The 23,539-nt window shown below is 40.1% G+C and overlaps 1 protein-coding gene across 3 annotated transcripts in view; it reads right to left on the minus strand.

Moving 5' to 3' along the window:
• The window catches only part of MPP4 (MAGUK p55 scaffold protein 4), a 52,141-nt gene that overhangs the window by 4,896 nt on the left and 23,706 nt on the right, over positions 1 to 23,539 (minus strand). For all 3 annotated transcript variants that reach the window (XM_076005814.1, XM_076005815.1, XM_020288276.2), the window contains 8 exons: positions 19,798 to 19,862; positions 18,534 to 18,551; positions 15,531 to 15,569; positions 13,312 to 13,332; positions 9,200 to 9,214; positions 8,042 to 8,083; positions 5,705 to 5,875; positions 4,378 to 4,458 (listed from right to left, as the gene is read on the minus strand). In XM_076005814.1, coding sequence (XP_075861929.1) covers positions 4,378 to 4,458; positions 5,705 to 5,875; positions 8,042 to 8,083; positions 9,200 to 9,214; positions 13,312 to 13,332; positions 15,531 to 15,569; positions 18,534 to 18,551; positions 19,798 to 19,862 — 452 coding nt within the window. The remainder of the gene's footprint in view (positions 1 to 4,377; positions 4,459 to 5,704; positions 5,876 to 8,041; positions 8,084 to 9,199; positions 9,215 to 13,311; positions 13,333 to 15,530; positions 15,570 to 18,533; positions 18,552 to 19,797; positions 19,863 to 23,539) is intronic.

Here is a 23,539-nt window from a genome sequence, read left to right on the forward strand (position 1 = left end):
ATGTATCTTTTTTTTTTTTTTTGAGACAGAGTCTCGCTTTGTTGCCCAGGCTAGAGTGAGTGCCGTGGCGTCAGCCTAGCTCACAGCAACCTCAAACTCCTGGGCTCCAGTGATCCTTCTGCCTCAGCCTCCCGGGTAGCTGGGACTACAGGCATGCGCCACCATGCCCGGCTAATTTTTTTATATATATATCAGTTGGCCAATTAATTTCTTTCTATTTATAGTAGAGACGGGGTCTCGCTCTTGCTCAGGCTGGTTTTGAACTCCTGACCTTGAGCAATCCGCCCGCCTCGGCCTCCCAAGAGCTAGGATTACAGGCGTGAGCCACAGCGCCCGGCCTCAATTAACATGTATTGAGTGCCCATTATGTTCTTAGGTTCTTAAAACATAAAGGTGAATAAGACACAGTTCCAATTCTGTGTCCTATATGCTACAAAGCTAGTCCCTTAATCTGCATTACAACAAATTCCCCTTATTCATAAAGAATGTGTGTGTTTGCATTTGACAAAGTTTAAGATGAAATAGATCAACACCTGATGATATCAATACATGGAAATGATCAAGTAGGAGCTTGAAACAGTCCCTAAATGAGCAAAGGAGTTACAGACCTGCAAGGGGGGCTCAAAAATAAATGCCATCCTTGAGGTCATCGTTGGTTTTTCCTTATTCAAGCCCTTCTTCAGATCTTTAGAGTTCCTACAGTTATGCCACTTCTATAGTTTCCTACTGAAAAAAAAATTCTAGTAAAACCTATAGCTCTCAGGTGATAGTGAATCATGTTAATATAAACCTAAGAGGGCCCTTTCTCCTTTGCTTCCAATGCACTGATATTGTATGTGGTAGGTTAAAATCTGTAAATTGGTGCATTACCTGAGGTATCCATTTTAAGCTTAAAACTGTCCACTCTATTAAAAAGAAAAATATTTTCTCACTTTGAATGACTAAAATTCTTCTATGTTCTGTGGGCATTTTACTTTTATCCAAATTATTGAAAAATGGTGATTTTGATAGTTTCTGTTTTTGAGATTAATGCTCATTCTTCCACATGTAAGCAGTACTTCAGAAAGCACAACCTGTGGGATATGATTATAAAGCAGCTTTTTAGGTCTCCTACCGCCCTTCTGTGAGGCAAGATCTGCCCTGGTCCCTGGTTGAAAATCTAGCAGTTCTGATAACTCTTTCGATCACTCATAGATTTCATTTTAAAAGTCTATCATCATTCATGCTACAATTTCATTTTTATCATTTAGTCTCAATTTAGCAATTAAAATTTTATTCCCATGTAATAATCAAAATTATGAACTTCACTTATAGTTTATGCTTCTCTTCCACACATCTGGCTCAGATTCACTGCAGTCAGAGAAGCCAGAATTGAGGAGACAGAGTATGAGTCACTTTTCTTTCCTTTTAGTGCATTTCTACTGACTCCCCACCCCACCAGTCCCCCGTCTATCACTCTCCAAGGCTAGAGTGCAGGGAGAGAGAGGAAAGAAGGTAGCCAAGTTTTGGCTTGGTGGATATCAAAGCTGGCTGCTATTGGCTCCCTTTAGATTTGGCAGATGCTTAAGTCTGGCTCTGTCTCTCCTAGATGATGAATTGGATTATTTTACAAACACTACCACCACCACCACCAGGCCTGTCAAGCTCATTCCTGTTCCAGCTGGTCATTCGTAATTCCTTCCAAAGCCTAGTGTATCTTGGGGTCCACTTTTGGCCTCCTCCTCCTGAGGCTTCCTCTCGGGCAGGAACTAAGATAACCCCAGGCTGACTTTCTCCCACATTATCTGCCCAGATGTGGTCCTTGGGAAACATGACACATCTTTAGCTATGACAGACTCTACAAGGGCAGCAACTTCCCAAATTACACCTATTGGCCACTTCCTCTAAGCTTTCATCCTTTAAATTTTTCAGGTATATTTCTGACACAATTCTTCTGTGTCCCCCGAACTGCAGGAACATATAGGAAGCTCTCTAAATGATCTCCCTAAGTTCCTCTCTCATGCCTTAAGGGAAGGGAGAAGCAAACACACACACACACACACACACACGTGTACACATTCTCTTTTCACCCCGTGGGAGGTACTCACAGCATGGTTCTCTCCAGTAAAAGCCTCCCTGAAAATCCTCCATTCCCAACTCTTCCATACACTTGACGCGTAACTGGTTTTCACATTCCTCATTTAAGGATTTACACGTCTTTGTGCCTCAGTCAAAATTTTAACCTACTTTTATATGTATTAGAAACTATGCCATATAATAAACTTTCTATTTTCTTGAAATCAGGAATTCTATCTCATCTTTATTTTTCTGTTTTTTATAATAAAACACAGTTTTTTTAGAGTGATTTTTCAAGTTTTTTTTTAAAGGATGAATCTCAGTATGACACAAATAACACCTTGTATTTTTAGAACTGTAGCTCTCAAATGTCTTAAAGTTTAAAAAGAAATAACCCACACAACTCTAAATGGATAAGATGAACATAGAGAAAAGTCTGGAAGATCACATCTTAGGAATTGGCTTAGGAGTTGGTAGTGGAGAAGGAGAAGCTTAGGAGAAATAAAAGTGCCACAGGTAAGAGGAAATGAGAAAATGCCATTTTAAAAAACTACCATGTACTGTACTTATACATTTATATAAAGTTATACATACACATATCAACATTTTTAGATAAAAAAATAGACAAGGCATTCAAAGAGTCAAGCACAGTGCAGGAAAGATAGTAAGTACTGAATGTATGTTAGCTATCATTGCTAAATATTAGTTGTCCTGAAAGGTTATCTACATGATTTGTTAAAAAATATAAAACCATCCTCATATAGCCAACTAATCTTTGACAGAGCAGACAAAAACATACACTGGGGAAAGGAATCCTTATTCAATAAATGGTGCTGGGAAAAACTGGATAGCCACATGTAGAAGACTGAAACAGGACCCACACCTTTCACCTCTCACAAAAATCAACTCACACTGGGTAACAGACTTGAACATTAGGTATGAAACTATTAGAATTCTAGAGGGGAACGTTGGAAATACTCTTCTAGACATTGGCCTAGGCAAAGAATTTATGAAGAAGACCCCAAAGGCAATCACAGCAACAACAAAAATAAATAAATGGGACCTGATCAAATTAAAAAGCTTCTGCACAGCCAAAGAAACTGTCACAAAAGCAAACAGAGAACCTACAGAATGAGAGAAAATTTTTGCAAGCTACACATCCGATAAAGGGCTGATAACTAGAATCTCTTTAGAACTCACGAAAATCAGCAAGAAAAACTCAAACAACCCTATCAAAAAATGGTCAAAGGACATGAACAGAAACTTCTCAAAAGAAGACAGAATAATGGCCAAGAAACATATGAAAAAATGCTCAGTCTCTAATCATCAAGGAAATGCAAATCAAAACCACAATGAGATATCACTTAACTCCAGTGAGAATGGCCTTTATCAAAAAGTCCCCAAACAATAAATGTTGGCGTGGATGCGGAGAGATAGGAACACTGCTACACTGCTGGTGGGACTGCAAACTAGTTCAATCTCTGTGGAAAGCAATGTGGAGATACCTTAAAGTGATACAAGTAGATCTACCATTTGATCCAGCAATTCCACTACTGGGCATCTACTGAAAAGATCAAAAGTCACTTTATGAAAAAGACACCTGCACTCCAATGTTTATAGCAGCACATTTCACAATTGCAAAGTTGTGGAAACAACCCAAGTGCCCATCAATTCATGAGTGGACTAATAAAATGTGGTATATGTATACCATGGAGTACTATTCAGCTTTAAGAAACAACGGTGATATAGCATCTCTTGTATTTTCCTGGATAGAGCTGGAACCCATTCTACTAAGTGAAGTATCTCAAGAATGGAAAAACAAGCACCACATGTACTCACCAGCAAATTGCTATTAATGGATCAACATGTAAGTGGACATATAGGAAAAACATTTATGAGGTGTTGGGCAGGTGGGGATATTGGGGGGGATGAAGGGATGGGTATATACAAACATAATGAGTTAGATGTGCAACGTTTGGGGGATGGTCATGCTTGACGCTCCAACTCGAGGTGGGGGGTATGGGCAATATACATAACCTTAACATTTGTACCCCCATAATATGCTGAAATTTAAAAAATTAAAAAAAAATAAAAAATAAAAAAGACAAAAAAGACAGAGTTACCTTTTAAAAACCTAGCTGGCTACCCACCACTAAATCAATTCTCTTTATTAACATAAACATAGTTATAAATACTTATAAATGATTATCCTTTGTGTCTTCTATTTTTAAAACAAGATATGACATATTAAGTGAGATCAGTAAAAAGGTAAAGAAAATTTTACCAAAACATGAACTATTATGAAAGAAAAACTCAACATACGTGGCACAGCACTTTGGAAATGACTGGGATTAAATTTAATAAGTTGTCTTCTTAGTTCATTTACTCCAACTCCAGATGGTCCTAAACACAAAAAGTGACATACAGAAACCATTAGATGTGGATAAATATAATTATGTGGTAAAATAATCATTTCAGTCCTTTTATTGAAGAAACTTGAGAACAAATGGCTTTAGGAAAATAACGTAACTTCTTTCCTCACGAATTGGAACAACTCCAGAAAACTCTTGGGAATTTTCCTGGTTGCCCATGGAGTAGTAACCCACACTGCTTCGACATTCCGAAATGAGGTCGGGAATTTCAGGAACCTCTCACCCCAGCAAACCTCGTCTTACATTGGATGCCATGAAAATTAGCTGGTCTCATTTTAGATAATCTGAGAGATATGCCTTCCTTATTCAAATGAAGTTTCTATGGTATCACAACAGAAATCAGCCTCAACATTCCTAGGTTCTGTGGCTTATAGAATTCAGGGGTACATTGCTGATAGGTGACTGAATCAGCACCCCCATTTCCCCATGAATGGCGGACTTCATGGGCATAAAACCTGTGCAGTTATACAGGGCCTGTGCTTAGAAGGATACCACGCTTAGATTAATGCTCTCCTATTGCATCTTGAAATCCTTAATAATTTTTGAACAAGGGCCATTGTATTTTCATTTTTCACTGGGTCCTGCAAATGATGTTCCTGGCTGTTCCTGGCTGAAAGGCATGTTGTTCTGCTCTTTAGGGGTCTTCCCTGCTCGCAGCTGAACACACGAACAGGATGGCAGTAAGATGGAAGTTGCTACTGCAGCAGGCACCACCAGCTTTGTAGAAGTCTTGGACACAAAAGCAGGTGACCCCAGCACTGTATCTGTCCTGATCTTTAGCACCAAAGATACAGTCCAGAAGATTTTAGATACTTTTCAAAGAGATAGTTATATATTTCTTAGAGAAATGGAATTTAAGGATTTATTTTCATGATACAGACAATTGACCAGTCTAGGGGAACACTCACCTATGGTTATAGAACAAATTCTAAACAGGCAAAAAAAAAAAAAATCACAGTTATATCCTTATCATAATTACAACTTACTATGTAAGTTCATACACACTGTTGCATACCACACTCAGTTGTAGACAAAAAAGCTTCATAAAGTTTTATTTATAAACACACATTAAAAAAATAGGATATTTTATGGTTTTAAAAAAGGTATTTGTATGGGGGTCCATAAAGAGTTCTACTTTTACCACTTCCCCCAATGCAAGACAGTTGAACCTAGAAGGAAAACTTGCCGCGAAGAGGAGAGTGCATGCTGAGACATACCCACAAGCACTATGAGGCGGTGCTTGTCTGAAGGGCGTCGCTGGTACCTCACCACCTCCTCGTAAGGAGCACCCACTGCACTGTAGCAGCCGCCAGCGCAGCACACGCTGGCACGCCGCCGGCTTAGGTAAGACTTCCTGCGACAAAGGCGCATGCTGCGGCGGAAACCAGCTGGAGGGGGGACATGAACAAAACATAAGATCTAGGGCAGGAGAGATTACTTCTTGCTTCAGATCTGATGAAACATGCAGCAACTGTGATCCTAAAGTGTTAGTTAATATAATCATGTCTGCCTGAAACTAGAAGATAGGAAGCCACATGACGGGAAAATAACACAATGCCCCGTGCGCGTTATCTGTAAGGTGCATCCAGCACCCACTGCGTGCCAGGCATTGTGCTTGGTACTGGAGATAGAGTGCCCAACTCATCTAAGACCAATTCCTCTCCACATTCACTTTTGTAGAGCGGGAAGAAAACAAAAACAACAAAACATAAGTGCTTAGAGGAAGACTGAGTGGATAGAGGGTGATGAGGGCGCCTTTGCGGGCCGCAGTGTGATCAGAGTATCTCTGCAAAGTCGGCATTGAACAGACGTGTGAGTGAAGCAATGGAGCCAGCTAAGGGGACCTCTGCTGGGAAGAGCAAGCCGGGCTGGGGAAAGGGCAATGCAAAGGTGCAGAGAAAGGGACTGTGCTGGGAAGGTTTGAGGAAAAGCAAGGGTGTCCGGAGAGCTGTAAGGCAGTGAGCAGGAGCGGGTGTGGCAGGACATGGGGTTGGAGAGGGAGCTGGAGCCAGACCACACAGGGCCTCAGCAGGGTGGTGGATCTTGGAGCCTCTGGATGAACAGACGAGAGACCTGGCTGAGGGGGTGGGGGGATGACATGATTTGATTCATGTTTCTGAAGGATTCCCCTGATTACTGCAAGGAGGGTGTAAACTGTAGGGGGAGTAAGTGTAGCCTGGGGGAGAGCAGTTGGGAAGCTACTGCTGTAGTCTGGGTGAGAGATGATGGTGGTTTGGGGGGGGTGGAAACAGTGGAGCAGGCTCGTTATTCACATTTTTCAGATGTATACACTAAGACACAGACAGGCTAGGCAGCTGCTTAGGACTGTGCGATCAGTGACAAAGATGGATATCTTAATCATGATTTCTTAATTTCTTAATCATGAACCCTTAGACTCCTGCTTAATCTTTCAAATCACCAGGCTTTCTATTATTTTTAGAGATGTGTCCAGGGCCTCTCAGTAGATAGAGCTAGGACTGTATGTGTATGAATAAATAGTAATATGCACACATGCTTACATTTATATTACATCTATATATATTGAAAACTCTGAGTTCCCACCAATACCCACAATGCCAATGCAACATTACATGATTCATTCTAGCCTTCCCTGTCCGTATATGTAATGCCTTCTCTGACAGTGAGAACCCTGGCTCTTGCCCTCAATACATTTGGCTGTTATATCAATCAAGAGCACCTGTGTAGGAAGAGGGCCAGACAGTGCTGGCAGCATGGCAGAAAGTGTCAGAGCCCAGGCTAAATGAGGACAGCATCTGTGTAGAGGCTGTGGGCTATCAGAGGCCAACCAATGGCAGCTGCCCTTCTGATGTTACTCTGGCTCTCACAACCTGCGCCAGGCCACCATAGCCCCCTGCACAGATGCCCCCACACACATGCTACTCAGGCTCTCATGTCCCATCCCACACTCCTTACTCCCTACCCTTGTGCAGCTGCCTACTCTCCTCAGCCCTAGCCAGTGGCTTTTGAACTGAATGATTCTGGAAGCAATGCAGAATGGTGGCCCTGATGATTCCAAAGTGCATCAGGCTTGGGATCCAACCTTCTAGTTTACAGCCCCTGCAGCTCTGCTGTTCTCCCTGCCTCCCTGAAGCAGGAAGCCTAGAGTGATTTTAAATGAGTGGTGCCTTGTCCTTCAGAAAGCTCTGGCCAGGTGACAGATTATAGAAATGTGGCCACAAAATGTGAGCTTAGTAGTCAGAGAATTTGTCTCTGTAGAGTAAGATAAATAGATTATGGAACAGTTTGAAAGGAAACCAAAATATTTGTGTTTGATGAGTAATTAAGAGACACCCGTAATAGTAAACACTTTCTGATGAAAAAAAAAAAAAAAGACACCCAGTGGAAATTAGATGAATAATAATGAATAATCAATAGATCAGAATATTGACAAGAAAAAAATTGGATGGAGGGGAACGAGAACAAGGAACAAGTTTAGAAATGTTAATCAGTAAAAGAAGCTTTCAGAAGAGCATCAGGCTGATATGAACGTAACTTAGCAAGTGAGAAAGACCTGCTTCTTATTCATCACCTACCGATAAAGACCTTCTGACCATAGCCAACAAATTCCTCCTTGTCTGGAACACAGAGAACAGAATGTGTGAGGGCAAGGAGAAGTTCACTTAGAACAAATGCATGAAATCATCTGCAAATTTGCAAGTGATATTACTTCAGTAGATGACAGCACAGTTGAATTTATCCTGGAGTGGCTTACTGAAGAATGTTTTCTAAGCACTTTCCATCCTATTGTCCACATACCACAAACTATAGAGGGACACTTTACAGAATTTTAGCATTACTGAATGCAGTCTGTGTAGTATAGCTGAGAACAAAACATTATTTTAGGCTTGTCTAAAGTAATAAGAAAGATATCAAGTCATAGTAAAAACATAAAAACTACATTTTTAAACATACTCTAAGAAAACTGATTTTTAAAAAGTAGATAAATTGGCTTTGGCTTTAACTGGTAGATATGATGTTCCTGCAGGTCCTATGCTTCATCTCTTAACTAGATATGGATCATTTTCTCCCTTTCTCCCTTTCTCCCTTTTAAAATGGTTCATTCTATTAAAATTAGCATTTGTTCTATGGCTATCAGTTGTTTCTGATTGACCAGGAATCTGAGAGACAAAGTGAGGAGAACTGTGCCCAGCACCTCTGAAGCATCCAGAGCTAGTACAAACTCCTGTTTCTGCTTCTGTTAGGGGCCTCAGAAAAATTGTTATAAACCTCAGGAAAAATGTCACAAAAATATCATTTTCAAATTACTTTTTACGTAAGTTCCTTGTTATTTATACAATTCTATTCTGATTATTGGAACAATACATAAATATCATTTGTTCATAGAATAAACTGATATATACCATTTTTAAAAAATCCATTTTAAAATACCAAGAAAACACAGTAAGTAACATCAATTTCATCTTCTGGTATATAAGTACATTTTCTAACTAAGATATGTCAATAAGTTAAAAAGGAAATGTTTATTTAGGGCTATCCCTTCATAAATCTTAATTACTTTTTTCATTTTAAATTGCTTTTTTATTAAATTGAATATTTAACCATTGATTTCACTCATAAAATAGCATATCTCCACCCTAAAAGTTATTCTGTCAAATATTCACTTTGAGGCACTGAAAGATCTTAAGCATAGCTCTATTTGACATATCCAGGAAATAAAAACAAAAAATTACCTTCTGAAAGTTCTTCTGGATATTTGGGTAAGAGCAAAAACAGACATGAAAAAGTTAAGCCTTTGAGAAGATCAAGTTAGCCATCAAATCAAGGTAAATGACATAAGTGAGGCATTCCTGTTACCATTAGCAGTAACTTAACTTGGGTAAGGTTTGGCAAAGCAAATGAACAGCACACAGCTGAGAATGGGGAACTGATTTGACCTGACTCTGCTGCTCTGGGACAATAACTTTTCTGCAAGTTACCTAAGACTCTCCCTGAAGGTTTTTTATCCATAAAGACTCTACTTGGTTGGCACAAAATGGGGCTTGAAAGAGAGAAATTATAGGAAAGAAATGGACTTGAGCCTTCTCGCTCTCCCCCAGAGGCAGTGTTGCTGCAGCCCTGGGAAGGGGAGGAAGTGGTAGAAATGGCATTGGGGTAGACGCTGCAGCAAGTCCATCTCCGGCTGTCCTCCTGAAGACAGGGGAACCAGATACAAAGCAAACCTTCTTCTTTGTTTTCTGGAGATGTTGAAACAGCCCTATTCTCTTGGTATTTTTTTTAAATGTCATTCCTAATTAAATAAACTATACCATTACCTCCTGGAGAAATTCCAGGAGGCCACATTATACTTCATTCAGAGTAGAGACTGAATCTAAAGAACCTTAACTGCCCACTACATGGTCTAAGTAACAGAATTAAGCATCATGAATGAATGCCAAGAGTTGTTGACTTAGAAGATATTCCAGCTGGTACTAATTGTTCCTTGACTGAGCTTCTAGAGCTGGGTTCAGAACTCACTTGAGAGTTCTCTTTCAACTGAGAGAAGTGCTTTATAGTAGGTAAGGGCAGCTACACGCTTCCCTCTGCAGTGCTAGTCTAAGAGAACCAGCTGCCAGGTGCCCCTAAGGAACAAGATTTTGCAACAATAACTCCAGCTACACGTGTGTAGCACTTACTGTGTGCGAGGCACTGTTCTAAGCACTTTCCTTATAAATTATTGTTCCTATTTTGGAGATGGGGAACCTGAAGGGCAGAGGGGTTGAGTATCAGAGGATCCATGGTCCGTGAGTGATGGACTCAAGTATTGTCATACTTGGGCAATCTTGCTCAAGTCTGTGGCCTTACCTGCCACACCACATGGCCTATCCCATCACAGACCCCACACATACCCCTGGGTCCCAACCACATTCTTAGCATGTGGAGTGTTTTTCAGCAAAACAATGTGAGTTGAACAGAATGAAGGAGGATGAGGATAATCTAATAAATTAAAAACTAAGCCAATCCCAGACATTTAGCAAGTGTAATTAAATTATCCCTAACAGGCCAACCATCTAATAGAAAAACAGAAAATTTAGAAACAACATAAATGGTAAGTACATAATTTAATGAGTAGCTCCTAAGTCATCTGTCTCAATGCTGTATTTTTTAAAACTAGTATCTGTATCAATCTCTCTAATCTTATGAAATTTATAGATAGTATAATCTACCATACACATAATTTTAAAAATCAATACAATGCTCTAATTGTAATAAAGAGGAAAAAAAGGATGTATTTTTAAAGTATGTATATCAAAATATAAATCCTCAGTTAAACATCTCTAGAAGACATAAGAAACTACTATATGCTTATACCTACTTATAATGAAGAAGCATGGATTTAAGGGAAGTGAGAGATCAGAAAATATTCCTTATATGAAGTACTGAGAAATAGAAGAGAAAAAGAACTGGTGGGGGGATGGACACTCTTGAAGCTCAGACTCGGGTGGAGCAAAGTCAATACATGTAACCTAAACATTTGTACCCCTATTATATGCTGAAATAAAAAAATAAAAAAAGGAATGCTCATGGTACAGAAAGATAGCTCCAGTTACTTTGTGGAGGCCTGACTTGTCCCTGAGACTAATGTTTCTCTCTTCCTCACTCAGAGACTTCGGGAAACCTAATCTCTTAATCTCCCAATGATGTGAAAATGCCGCATCTTTTTTTTTTGAGACAGAGTCTCACTTTGTTGCCCCAGGCTAGAGTGAGTGCCATGGGGTCAGCCTAGCTCACAGCAACCTCAAACTCCTGGGCCCAAGCAATCCTGCTGCCTCAGCCTCCCAAGTAGCTGGGACTACAGGCATGCGCCACCATGCCCAGCTAATTTTTTCTCTATATATTAGTTGGCCAATTAATTTCTTTCTATTTCTTTAGTAGAGCCGGGGTCTCACTCTTGCTCAGGCTGGTTTTGAACTCCTAACCTCGGGCAATCCGCCCACCTCAGCCTCCCAGAGTGCTAGGATTACAGGCGTGAGCCACCACGCCCGGCCTAAATTCCACATCTTGAAAGACATGAAATGCAAGGTATCTCAAGGATGCAATATTAAAATGAAAGCAAAATCCATTAAAAAAAAATGAACTGGTAGACAGAAGAATAAAAAAGTGCTCTGATAAGTAACAACAGATTAGATTTATTTGTGCATGATCAGAGAAAGAGGAGAGTTGCCTTAATTGAGGTAGAGAAAATATGACAAAGCAATTAGAGGCCAACGGAATGGAGAATATGAGGCAATATAACATACATGGAATCAGGTGATAATGTTAATATGCCCCAGCAGGTTGGTAGTTTTTAAAAAATACTCTGTGGGACCTATTTTGTTACTAATGATGTCAACATTATTTTGAGGGATAGACACTTGATACCTACCATTTTTCATCAAGAATAATGTATTTAAGAAAAATACAATTAATTCAGACCGGGCGCGGTGGCTCACGCCTGTAATCCTAGCACTTTGGGAGGCCGAGGCGGGTGGATTGTTCAAGGTCAAGAGTTCGAAACCAGCCTGAGCGAGACCCCGTCTCTACCAAAAATAGAAATAAATTAATTGACCAGCTAAAAATACATATACAAAAAATTAGCCGGGCATGGTGGCGCATGCCTGTAGTCCCAGCTACTCGGGAGGCTGAGGCAGTAGGATCGCTGAGCCCTGGAGATTGAGGTTGCTGTGAGTCAGGCTGACACCACGGCACTCACTCTAGCCTGGGCAACAAAGTGAGACTCTGTATCAAAAAAAAAAAAAATACAATTAATTCAGTATAGATACCAAACTTTCTAGTTTATTTACTATCAATATGGAATAGAGGCCGGGCGCTGTGGCTCACGCCTGTAATCCTAGCTCTTGGGAGGCCGAGGCGGGCGGATTGCTCAAGGTCAGGAGTTCAAAACCAGCCTGAGCAAGAGCGAGACCCCGTCTCTACTATAAATAGAAAGAAATTAATTGGCCAACTGATATATATATAAAAAAATTAGCCGGGCATGGTGGCGCATGCCTGTAGTCCCAGCTACTCGGGAGGCTGAGGCAGAAGGATCACTCAAGCCCAGGAGTTTGAGGTTGCTGTGAGCTAGACTGACGCCACGGCACTCACTCTAGCCTGGACAACAAAGTGAGACTCTGTCGCAAAAAAAAAAAAAAAAAAAATATGGAATAGACAGGATGTGTGGACTAAATTATTCAATAACTTCAAGGCAATGTCTGTATTCTGTTTGAATGTGTCTCTCCATAATGACTGTCTTCTAAACCACTGGGCTTTTCATTTTATATCTTGTGATAACCTACAGTGTATTAAAGAACTACTCATTTGTATTTATAATGAGTTTTGTCCAGCAGGACATGCAAAAGGTATGTGTGTCTAGGGACAATCCTTCATTGTGCAGGACAATCTCATACACTGCAGAATATCTACCACTCCTGATTCCTACCAATTAAAAGCCAGTAGTGCCCTCATCAATGTGACAACCAAAAAATGCCCCCACAGAATCCCAAAAATGCTGCCTCAGGGACAGTACTGGCCTCAGAAACAGTACTGGGCCTATGAAAAGCACTGTTGCTGTATTGTTTTAAAATAAATTTTATAATACTTATTTGACATTGACAACATGACTCTGTGGGCTACATATAGATGGTACAATGGTTGCTGGCATGAAGCAAATTAACATCTCTGTCACCTCACAGTTATTTTTTAATTTTTTTTACTGTTGATATATTTAAATAATTATTGTGTCATAACTCTAAATATGTCTTCAAATTATACCAAAATTTGGAATATACATTTAAAAATCAGTACCAAATATTCATTTTTTACTTACCAGATTCAAATATTTCTTCATCTATGAGTTTCCATGGAGGCAAAAAACAAGAATGTCATTACATTACTATCTACACTGAGTCTATATTTTAATGATCTAATTCCCTGGCTTATGCTTCTGCCCACACACCACCTTTTAAATTTTGTCCCTAAATCCAAGTCAAGTCAGTGGTGTCCCTATGACATATATAAGCCTTAAATAGGATACATGGTATTCAGTGTTGCTCTATAGTGACAATCAGGGTGCAGCTGGAACTTAAAATAAGTAAATAACATAGAAGAGAATAAATAAAATGAAATTTAAAAAGAGGCTCAGAGAGAAGGGGAAAGTGGAATGTCACAGGAAGCCCCTATAGACCGTTGGACATGGCACAGCTTTGCTGCTGGTGAGCTTGCAGATGGAGGCGAGTGGGGGCCCAACAAGCAAGGGCAGCATGGCAAGGAGAACAAGTAAGTACCGGAGGGGCTACTGCAGCAGGTTTGTTCAGGCAGCTGAGAAATATGTGAGATAAACCAACTTCCTCATTAGTTAAAACAATTCTTGTTAGTATTTTACAAAGAGATTAAGGATTAAGAATCTAGAATTTTTATGGAAGGCAATTTGAACATTTCCAATACATGCACCCTTGGATCAGGCAATGCTGCATCTAAGAAATACCCACACGTGTGAAATGACATATTTATATGTCATTGTAGCACTGCTATTCACTGTACACTGCTAATAATGGGAAAAAATAGGACATAAGTGTTTAATTATGTAAGTATACAATAACCCATAAGCTGTTGAAAAACAAAGAAGGGGAGGCTCTGTATGGACTAAAATAGAACCATCTCCAAGCTAAGAAGAGAAGTGTGTATAGCATACCATCAAAGGGTATATGAAGTTTGTTTGTGAAAAAGAAAGTGGGGATGAGAAGGGAAAGAGGAGAAAAATAAACATCACTGCTTCTATATGCACAGAAGGTGTCTGGAGAGATACCAAATAAACTGATAATATTTATTCCTTCAGGAAAGAAAACTGAGTAGGAGACCTGAAAAGAAAGGAACTTCTTATTTTGAACTATGTGAATGTATTACCTAGTAAGATAATTAAAATTACAGAAGGAAAATGAATATTACTGCAAGTTAAAACAAAAACAGAATTGTATACTTGGTAAAATAAACATAATGTCAACATTACTCTGTAGTTGTTATAGGAGATATACGTGAATCTTTGAAATACCCACTATTTAAAAATTTCATATTGTTCTTTCATTTCTAAAAACTAGATTAGCCCCTAAAGCCGAGACAAAGTCACCTGTCAGATTAAAGTCTCTCCAACTAACCCAACAAAATTCTAGTTATTTTTTAGCTAATCTTAGTTCTGCCACTAGATCTGAAAAATCTTTTCCCAATTTACAAAAAAAAAGTATAGAAATGTAAAAAGCTTTCATATATTTCTCAAAATTTTGGAACCTACTACTATCTATGCTAGAAGACGTCATCAAACTTAATAACAAAATATATGTTTTGCTTTATAAAAAATTGATATTACAGGCCGGGCGTGGTGGCTCACGCCTGTAATCCTAGCTCTCTGGGAGGCCGAGGCGGGCGGATCGCTCGAGGTCGGGAGTTCGAAACCAGCCTGAGCAAGAGCGAGACCCCGTCTCTACTATAAATAGAAAGAAACTAATTGGCCAACTAATATATATAGAAAAAATTAGCCGGGCATGGTGGCTCATGCCTGTAGTCCCAGCTACTTGGGAGGCTGAGACAGAAGGATCGCTGGAGCCCAGGAGTTTGAGGTTGCTGTGAGCTAGGCTGCCGCCACGGCACTCACTCTAGCCTGGGCAACAAAGCGAGACTCTGTCTCAAAAAAAAAAAAAAAAAAAAAAAAATTGATATTACAACATTTTATGATATTCTACAAAAAGCACTGGAGTTTCCAAGTGTTCCACCGGTCTGATATGCTGAGTGTTACTAAGTGTTCCTGACATCATTGCCAAGATATTGTTTTCTAGAATGTTCTCTAGTAGGTTGGTGGAAGGCTGGAGGCATTCCCACTGCTTCTCCTTCCAAGTGTCAGAACCACAGAAAAAGGATGGAGGTGGAAGAGTCAATTTACACATTTCTTCCACAGGAAAAGCCCGTGGCCCCACTGGCCACCTATGGTTCAGATAATTTATAGATGAAGTGCTTCATATTTCTTCTGATGGTAAATCAATTAAGAGGAAATGTTACCTGCTTCCACGCATTTCTCGTCAATCTTCATGTCATCATCTATAATATAAAAGAACGTGGAAAGGGAAAAATAGAACTTCAAATACGTCAGCATTAAAAACAAAATTCCCTATGTATAGGTTTGTATCAATAAAACTCAGACCATCTTACAGTAATGTTACTCTTACAACTATTGCTCATTTGGAGATATAAATAGGACTCTACCATATTAAATGAAAATGTGATTCAAGAATTTCTATAACATAAAATGGTGAAAAATTAAAAAGCATAGGCTTTTAAAATTTTTTTTTTTAGAGACAAAGTCTTGCCATCTTACCCAGGTTAGAGTTCAGCAGCTATTTACAGGCAAGATCATAGCTCACTGTACCTAAGTGATCCTCCCACCTCTGCCTCCCAAGTAGCCAGAACTATAGACACATACCACCATGCCTGACAAAAAGCACAGGCTTTTGCATACTGGACAAGTTAGTTTATCTCTAAGTCTCTGTTTTCCACCTGTAAATGGGGATAGTAATAATACCTACCACACAGAACAGAATTAATTGAGATGAAAAGCTCAGGCACATAGTAAGTGCTCGATAAATGTTAATTATTTTTACTTTCGAGGTATATAGAATAAAAGAATATAACTTTAAAAATCACTTATCTTCACACTCAAACACTGCAAAACATGATCCAAACCCAACTAGGAAGCTTGTTTTCCACTTCTCTCCTTCACATATCTTAGGCTACCATACAAGTAGAGTGATACCATGGTTCTTCCTCTGTGCCATTGCTTACACTGTTCCCTGTGCCCGTAATGCTTCAGGGTCCATCTCAAATGCTGATAAAAATCAATACCGCTGCTATGAACCTGCCTAACACTGTCTTCCTACTACCTTGAACTCTCTGCTCCTGTACATCTACCCTACTTCTGTAACCATTTGGGAGTTTGTCTTGTTTGCTCTCCTAGACGGCTCCTTGAAGGCAGGAACTGTCTTACTAGTTTTTGCACACTTTACAGAGCTTAGGAGAGTGTCTTGCACATAGTAGGTAAATTTTCCTTTGAATATCAAAATATTTGGTTTGAATATACATTCTGGAAAAAAAGGGTTTGTTTTTTTTTATCTCAGCACTGTACCTCTCGTGCCTGGCACAGTGCCCAGCATATCGCAAGCGCTCAACAGATGGTGGTTGAAGAAATGAAGGTTATACACGTCCCAAAAGTCTGTATAATAAGCTATAATATCAGGAAGTAACACATCACCACTCCCTTAAAAAAATCACACAATTCATTCATGTTTTTAAATGAAATATAAAATATGAAAACTTTTAAGAAATAATACTGTCTCATAGAGGTAGGGGCACAGATAAACAAGTGACATGGCTGAGATTTTCAGCACTGACATTCACTCCCTTGTCTTCATTTAGCGACTGTTTTCCAGATTAGCCATTTATAACAATAGTGAGTTCATTAGTTCCCAGGACATAACTAGAAGGCTTTCCAAAAGGCAAACAAAAATTACAGTTGTCTTTTCTGTTTTACGGATGAAGGCACGGAGACCAGGCGTGATTCTCCAGTAACAGCACAAGAAGCCCTGACTTTTCTGATACGTGACTCTGGGATCTAAGATAGGTCCACTGATTATATGCTCTTTCCAAATCAATAATTCCACATGATGAGCTAGGGTGGGTGTTAAGGACCAAATTGTGTCCCTACAACATTCATATGTTGAAGCCCTAGCTCCCAGTATGACTGTATTTGGAGATAGAGCCTCTAAGGAGCTAAGCAAGGTTAAATGAGGTCTTAAGGTTAGAGCCCTAACTCCATAGGACTGGTGGCCTTGCAAGAAGAGGAAGAGACACTGGAGATCTCCCTCTCTCTCCCTCCAAGCATGCACAGAGGAAAGGCCACATGAGCACACAGCAAGAAGGTGGCCATCTGCAAACCAGGAAGAGAGGCCTCACCAGATACCAACCCTGCTGGAACCTTGATTTTAGAACTGTGAGAAAATAAACATCTGCTGTTTAAGCCACCCAGTCTGTGATATCTTGTTATGGCAGCCCAAGCTAACACAGTGGGCTTATTATTAACCAAGAACTCGGAGTCCCCAGCCCTTCCCCAGGGTTATGCCCAAGCAGCCTGCAATGAGACCCTGGGTAGAGAAACCCAGAAGCAGGCACCCTGGACTTGCCTCCCTCTCCCACCTCCTTCTGCTCCCATTTCTGCTATCACCTGCCTGTGTCATACACCTCTCCTGTCGTTGGGAGACACAGGCTGGAGCCCTAGCCTGATAGATCAGTTTTCAAAAGTCCCTCTTTTGTAGTTAGTTGCTCTCCCTTTCCAATTTTAAGGATAAAACATGGGTGATGGCTAAGGGGATAGCTCTTCTCTCTTTTATCCCCTCCAAAAGCAGACAGCCTCTTGCTTTCTTTCCTGTGTGTGCACAAGTGCATATACTCATGTACGTGTGTATTTGACACTGCGAGTCATCCAGATGGTTGGGCATGGAGAAGGGTAGAGTGATGACTGAAGGTCCCATTTGGCCCCTGAGGCAGGGGCCCTTCAGACAGATGGAGGCTGGAATCCAGAGTGCACCATTTGCAACTTCTGACAACCATTCTTACCTTCTCTGAATCTCAATCTTTTCATCCATAAAATGGGAACAATAGCAATTGCCTTACAGTGTTATTTTTATGCAATGTGTATAAAGCAGTTGAAAAAAACATTTGATCAGTTTTGCAACTTTTATTGAGTTCTTACTATGTGTTGTGTTAAACTCTGGAGTTGCATATAAATATTCCTTCTTTTTCTTTATTCCTCTCAGTGTTAGAATAATTATACTTTGCATGCCTTCTTTTGAATGACATCTTTTTATAAATTAGGGTATTAATGACTAGCACACTACTAGGTACCTAGGAAGAGCTTAATAAATAACCTGAACTGAATTGAAGTTTTAAAAGTACAAGAAATTTCTAGGAGATTTTAGAAATAATAGTTGTTTTCTAAATACTATTTCTTACCTTCTTCCATAGAAATCGCTGGGTATAGGCAAATGGTCAAAGCAGGAAAAAAAGAGAACACAACAATCTACGCTATAGTTTCTCAGGTTAATTTACCATACGAAAAGAAAAGTGCCAAAATTATTGTAATTAACTTTCTGAGTTTATTCTCTAGAAATTCAGTGAAGATTTAGTAACAGAATGATAAATGAAAGCCCTATAGAACCACTAATACATGTGTGAGCCTCTTTGGAAATGGAGATCTATTTGCTTCCGGTGGATTCCATTCCCTTCCATCCCATGAGCTATAAAAGGGTTGCGTTCTACTCATTTCTGAATTAATGTGCTTAGTTCAGCATATTTTAGAAACTCATATCTTGAAGGGAAGGAAGAAAGGGAAGAAGGAGAGAGAAAGAATGAAAGGAAAGGAAGGAAAGAAAGAAAGAGGGATGACAACTGTAAGTACATCTTCAGTAAAAAACTTTTTAATAACCATCTGCAAACTAACACAAGCCTTGAATTTTTTAATAACTCTTGATTAATAAAATTGCCTCTACCTCTTAACTCAGTAGCCTGCCCCTGAGATTATTTTTTCCTATGGCAAGATTAAAGCAGAGCAGAAAATGACAAAATGATATTTATTGCAGCATCATCTAAATCATCATCTATAATTGTTGTTAAAGAAATGACTTAGTAGTTTAGAAAATGATCATGCTCCATCCAAAATGGAGAAGTGACCCTTTAAGTCAGTAGTTTCAACCCTGAGGCTCCTGGAGTTAGAGATTTGAGAGGATAATAATAGGGTGATGCTTTCCATGTGGACTTTCCAAAAAGTCTAACATAAATCATACTTAGGTTGCATAAGCAAGTTAAATGTCAACCAGAGTCATACTACAGATAGTTATCAAATGTTGTTAAAAGCTCTAATTAGCATTTCCATGTACCTTTGATAAATGAAATAGGAAAATAAAGAATTCTTTCAATCCAGTTTGGTACCAAAAAAAAAGACTTTTTCAAAATATGAAAGAAGGACTTCAAGTTGGGGAGGGATGACTTTAGGTGTTACCAAGACAAGAACATTTGCATCTTCATAAACTGAAAACTTTTCTAAATCCAAAGGAATGACTGTCTATGGTAGGACTTCAAATAGCTGGCTGCTTGGGAGATTACTGAAGGGCAGAGGGGACATTTCGATCCTCTCTTGGGCTGGAAGCCAGCCCTGGGAGAGAGCACGCAAGCTTCCCCAGAAACACCCATGTTGGATGTGAGGTAGCCACATACTCACACATGGTTGATTTGAAGCAGATGTGAGGCTGGTACGGCTTAGACCACCAGAATTCCCGTTGTTTCCTATGCAAAAAAGAAATACACTGTCAGAAAAAACCAACACCAACCAAAGTTAAACCAGGTGAAAAAGGCCCAGGACAACCATAAACAGAATGTTTTCTAGAATTCTGCTGCCTTCACCCAAGCGAAGAGAGTGATTTCTGCTCCAAACATATTGTTGAGCATATTCCCCAAACATACAGCCTTTCTCATCACTTTTTCTGCCTCACAGGCTCTTTTCAGAGTAACACAGACTTAGAGTAACATTCTGGCCTGTGACCGCAAGTTCATGTGCATGGAACTTCAGTAAATGACCTATGGTAACTTGCCTCTCAGTCATGGTAGCCTGTCTCAGTGGTCTCATTGGAATTCTCGTCGCATGTTCAGTTTCCCTCTCAGACTGTTTGAGTCTCTACAGTTCCTTTAGATGACTCTGCTCCTTCTGCGATCTCTCTAGCACCACCCCTGGGCTCCAGGACAAGGCCTCACCTTTCTTGGCACCTGAAACCTCTGTTGACTAGTTCCTCTTCCCCTGAGTCCCCTCCCAGCAATTCCTTTGAGCTGGTCTTCCTTTTCTCACCTACTTCAAAGCAACTTTCTAAGCAAAATTGCTCTTCTTTCTCCCTTATTTGACACTATGAAGTTTAGAGCAAGAGAAGATGTTCAAGATCCTCTGTTCTCTGCTATTCAAATTGTGATTCCCAGAACTGCAGCATCAGCTTCACCTGGGAGTTTGTTAGAAGTGCAGAATCCCAGTCAGTCCTCACCCCAAATCTTCCAAATTAGATAGACTCTCTGGTTTAATAAGATCCCAGGTAAGTCAAACACACATTGAAGGCCGGGCGTGGTGGCTCACACCTGTAATCCTAGCACTCTGGGAGGCCGAGGCGGGCGGATTGCTCAAGGTCAGGAGTTCGAAACCAGCCTGAGCAAGAGCGAGACCCCGTCTCTACTATAAATAGAAACAAATTAATTGGCCAACTAATATATATATAGAAAAAATTAGCCGGGCATGGTGGCGCATGCCTGTAGTCCCAGCTACTTGGGCGGCTGAGGCAGCAGGATTGCTTGAGCCCAAGAGTTTGAGGTTGCTGTGAGCTAGGCTGACGCCATGGCACTCACTCTAGTCTGGGCAACAAAGCAAGACTCTGTCTCAAAAAAAAAAAACACAAAAAAACCCACACATTGAAGTTTGAAAAGCAATAATCTAGTTGAGCTTCTCTCAAACTTTGGAGGGCATGTGAGGTGTGTGTTAAAATGCAGATAGATAGATAGATCTCAGATCTCTGGCCTCTGATTCCCTAGAGATAAGGCCAGGGCATCTGCATTTTTAAACCAGGCTCCCCCTGTGATTCTAATTCATACTAGAGTTTTAAAAAGGACCAAGTTATCCACTTCCCTCACTTTAGAAATGAGGAAACAGATCCAGGGAAGTCAAGCAGTGTGGTGAGATTGAACAGTTAGCAGGAAGGGGCATCTATGATATAATCTAGAAAGTGATGGATTGGGATTAAAAGACCTGGGCTCCAGTCTTGCTTCCCTTCCTTAAGATCTTAGACAAATCTTCAAACATCTGAAATTTAGTTTCCCATTTATGAAATGGAGCTCAGTGTATGTTGAAGGCATTTTGAGGACTAAATGATACGTAAAACCTTGCTATAAATTCTTAATTAGCATAGACAGGCAAAGCATTCTGATTCATTAATTATTTGAAGAGATAACATATGCACATAGTGAAAATTTTAACAATATAAATAAGTAAGCCTTCTTCCCTCCCATCTGCCCAGTTTCTTGTGTATTCTTCCAGAAATATCCACTGCATAATTAAAGTACTTTAATTTATACCATGTTTCACCAAAAATAAGGCAGGGTCTTATATTTTTTTTTCCTCAAGAAGACACCCTAGGGCTTATTTTCAGGGGATGTGTTATTTTTTTTAAAGTACGGTACAACAATCTACATTTATTCAAATATAGTTAAGTCATCTTCTTCTGGAACATCATCATAACTTTCCAAACCCCGAATTCCATCCTGAATTTCTTGTGACTCTATTTCCTTTAGAACCATTGGCCTCAATCTCTCATGTCGAGCAATAGAGCTCTCATGGGGCAGATGAGAAGGGCTGCTCATCTTTACTGCTACAAGGCAAAATGCATGGGTTGTGCAGATATGCTGCGTAGCCACGCCCATCACCAGGTCTTATTTTCGGGGTAGGTCTTATATTGCACAAGTGCTTAGAAACCCTGCTAGGGCTTATTTTATGAGTAGGTCTTATTTTCGGGGAAACACGGTAGTACATGCAGGCTAAGAGCCCAGGTTCTTGATTCCTTGTTAGTTGATGGTCCACTAAGTATCTGTTTCCTGCTTTTCAGCCTTTCGTACTTTCCCTGGCCACTGCCTGGTTAGTTCACCCTGTAATCTATTCTCTCTCTCTCTCTTTCAATCATCTCCCTCCTTGGGCTTCACCCATGCCTTTCTCCTCAAGGAGCCCTTGGTTTCTCATTCTTGCAAAAGGATGTCCTATATGTCTTCACCCCACTCCCAAGTCATGTCCACTTGCCTGCTGCTTTAGTACAAACCACCAACCTCTAACTCCTCAAATTTACATCAGTGATTCCATACTCCTTTAGATGGGTATTACTCTCCACTAATATGCCCTTTTGGGAGAGGCCTTCCTCTCCATTCTTTCACAATCTTTGAAAATCAGATATGATTTTCTACCTGTACAAAATTAAAAAACCAAAAACCCAGCTTGCCTCCAAAACCCAGCTTGCCTCCAAAAGATGTCACTTTTCTTATAAAGAGCACAAAAATGTTTTACATGCTTGTCCACTATTCCCTAGCACAATGCTGCCCCTCATACCACTTACCACGAGTACCTGAGGCACTTAGATAAGCTGCAGGTTCCTGGGCTATGTTCATGATCTACTGAATCAGAGTCTCTGGGAATAGGGCCTAGGAATCTGTAAGATTTCCCATTAATTTTTATTCACAGTTAAGTTTACATGAGAAGAGAGAAAAATTATTTGTAGATATCATGAACCTCATTTATTGAGGCTCTCAGAGATTAAGTGACTTCTCAAAAGCCACATCAGCCTATCTTCTGGGCCAGACCTCTTGCAAAAAGATGTGGCAATGGATTTGGTTTCAAAATTCTCTTCCATTCCTCAAGTGGCCCTCCTGGTTTTCTGACCAGGAATCAGGGGAACCTAAGGTACCTTCTCTCATTCTGTGCCTGATGAGACATTTGTGTAGACTCTTCTATTGACATAGAGCTCCTAAATGAAACAGTTTAAAGTTCTTATTTTCGTATTATATTCTCACATGGCAATTACTAAAAGCAACGTAACAACTTCCTATTGTCCTTTATTTGTACACTAACCCAATAAACCTGTAATTTCTGTGTGTTCCTTGCAAGACCCTCACCTGAGCCTCCTCACCACTTTCTGCCCTGAAACCATGAGGACTAATCTCATTAGGCCTTTATCCCTGTTAATGTCCTTCAGCTCCCACACTCAGGTCACCCCTTATCCCTGAACTTTAATCCCTATAAAGCTCTGGCCACCTCTCCCTGAACCCTTCCACACAGCTCTGGAGATCAAGCAAATCTTCAGCAAACTCTCAGGCCTCAGCCTCTTTGAGCCCTCCACCTTCCTGCTCTCACTGAAACCCAGCCCTGCCTGCAGTCACTGCTTCCCCTG

This window comes from Microcebus murinus, chromosome 8, assembly GCF_040939455.1.
Source record: "Microcebus murinus isolate Inina chromosome 8, M.murinus_Inina_mat1.0, whole genome shotgun sequence".
Taxonomy (NCBI): domain Eukaryota; kingdom Metazoa; phylum Chordata; class Mammalia; order Primates; family Cheirogaleidae; genus Microcebus; species Microcebus murinus.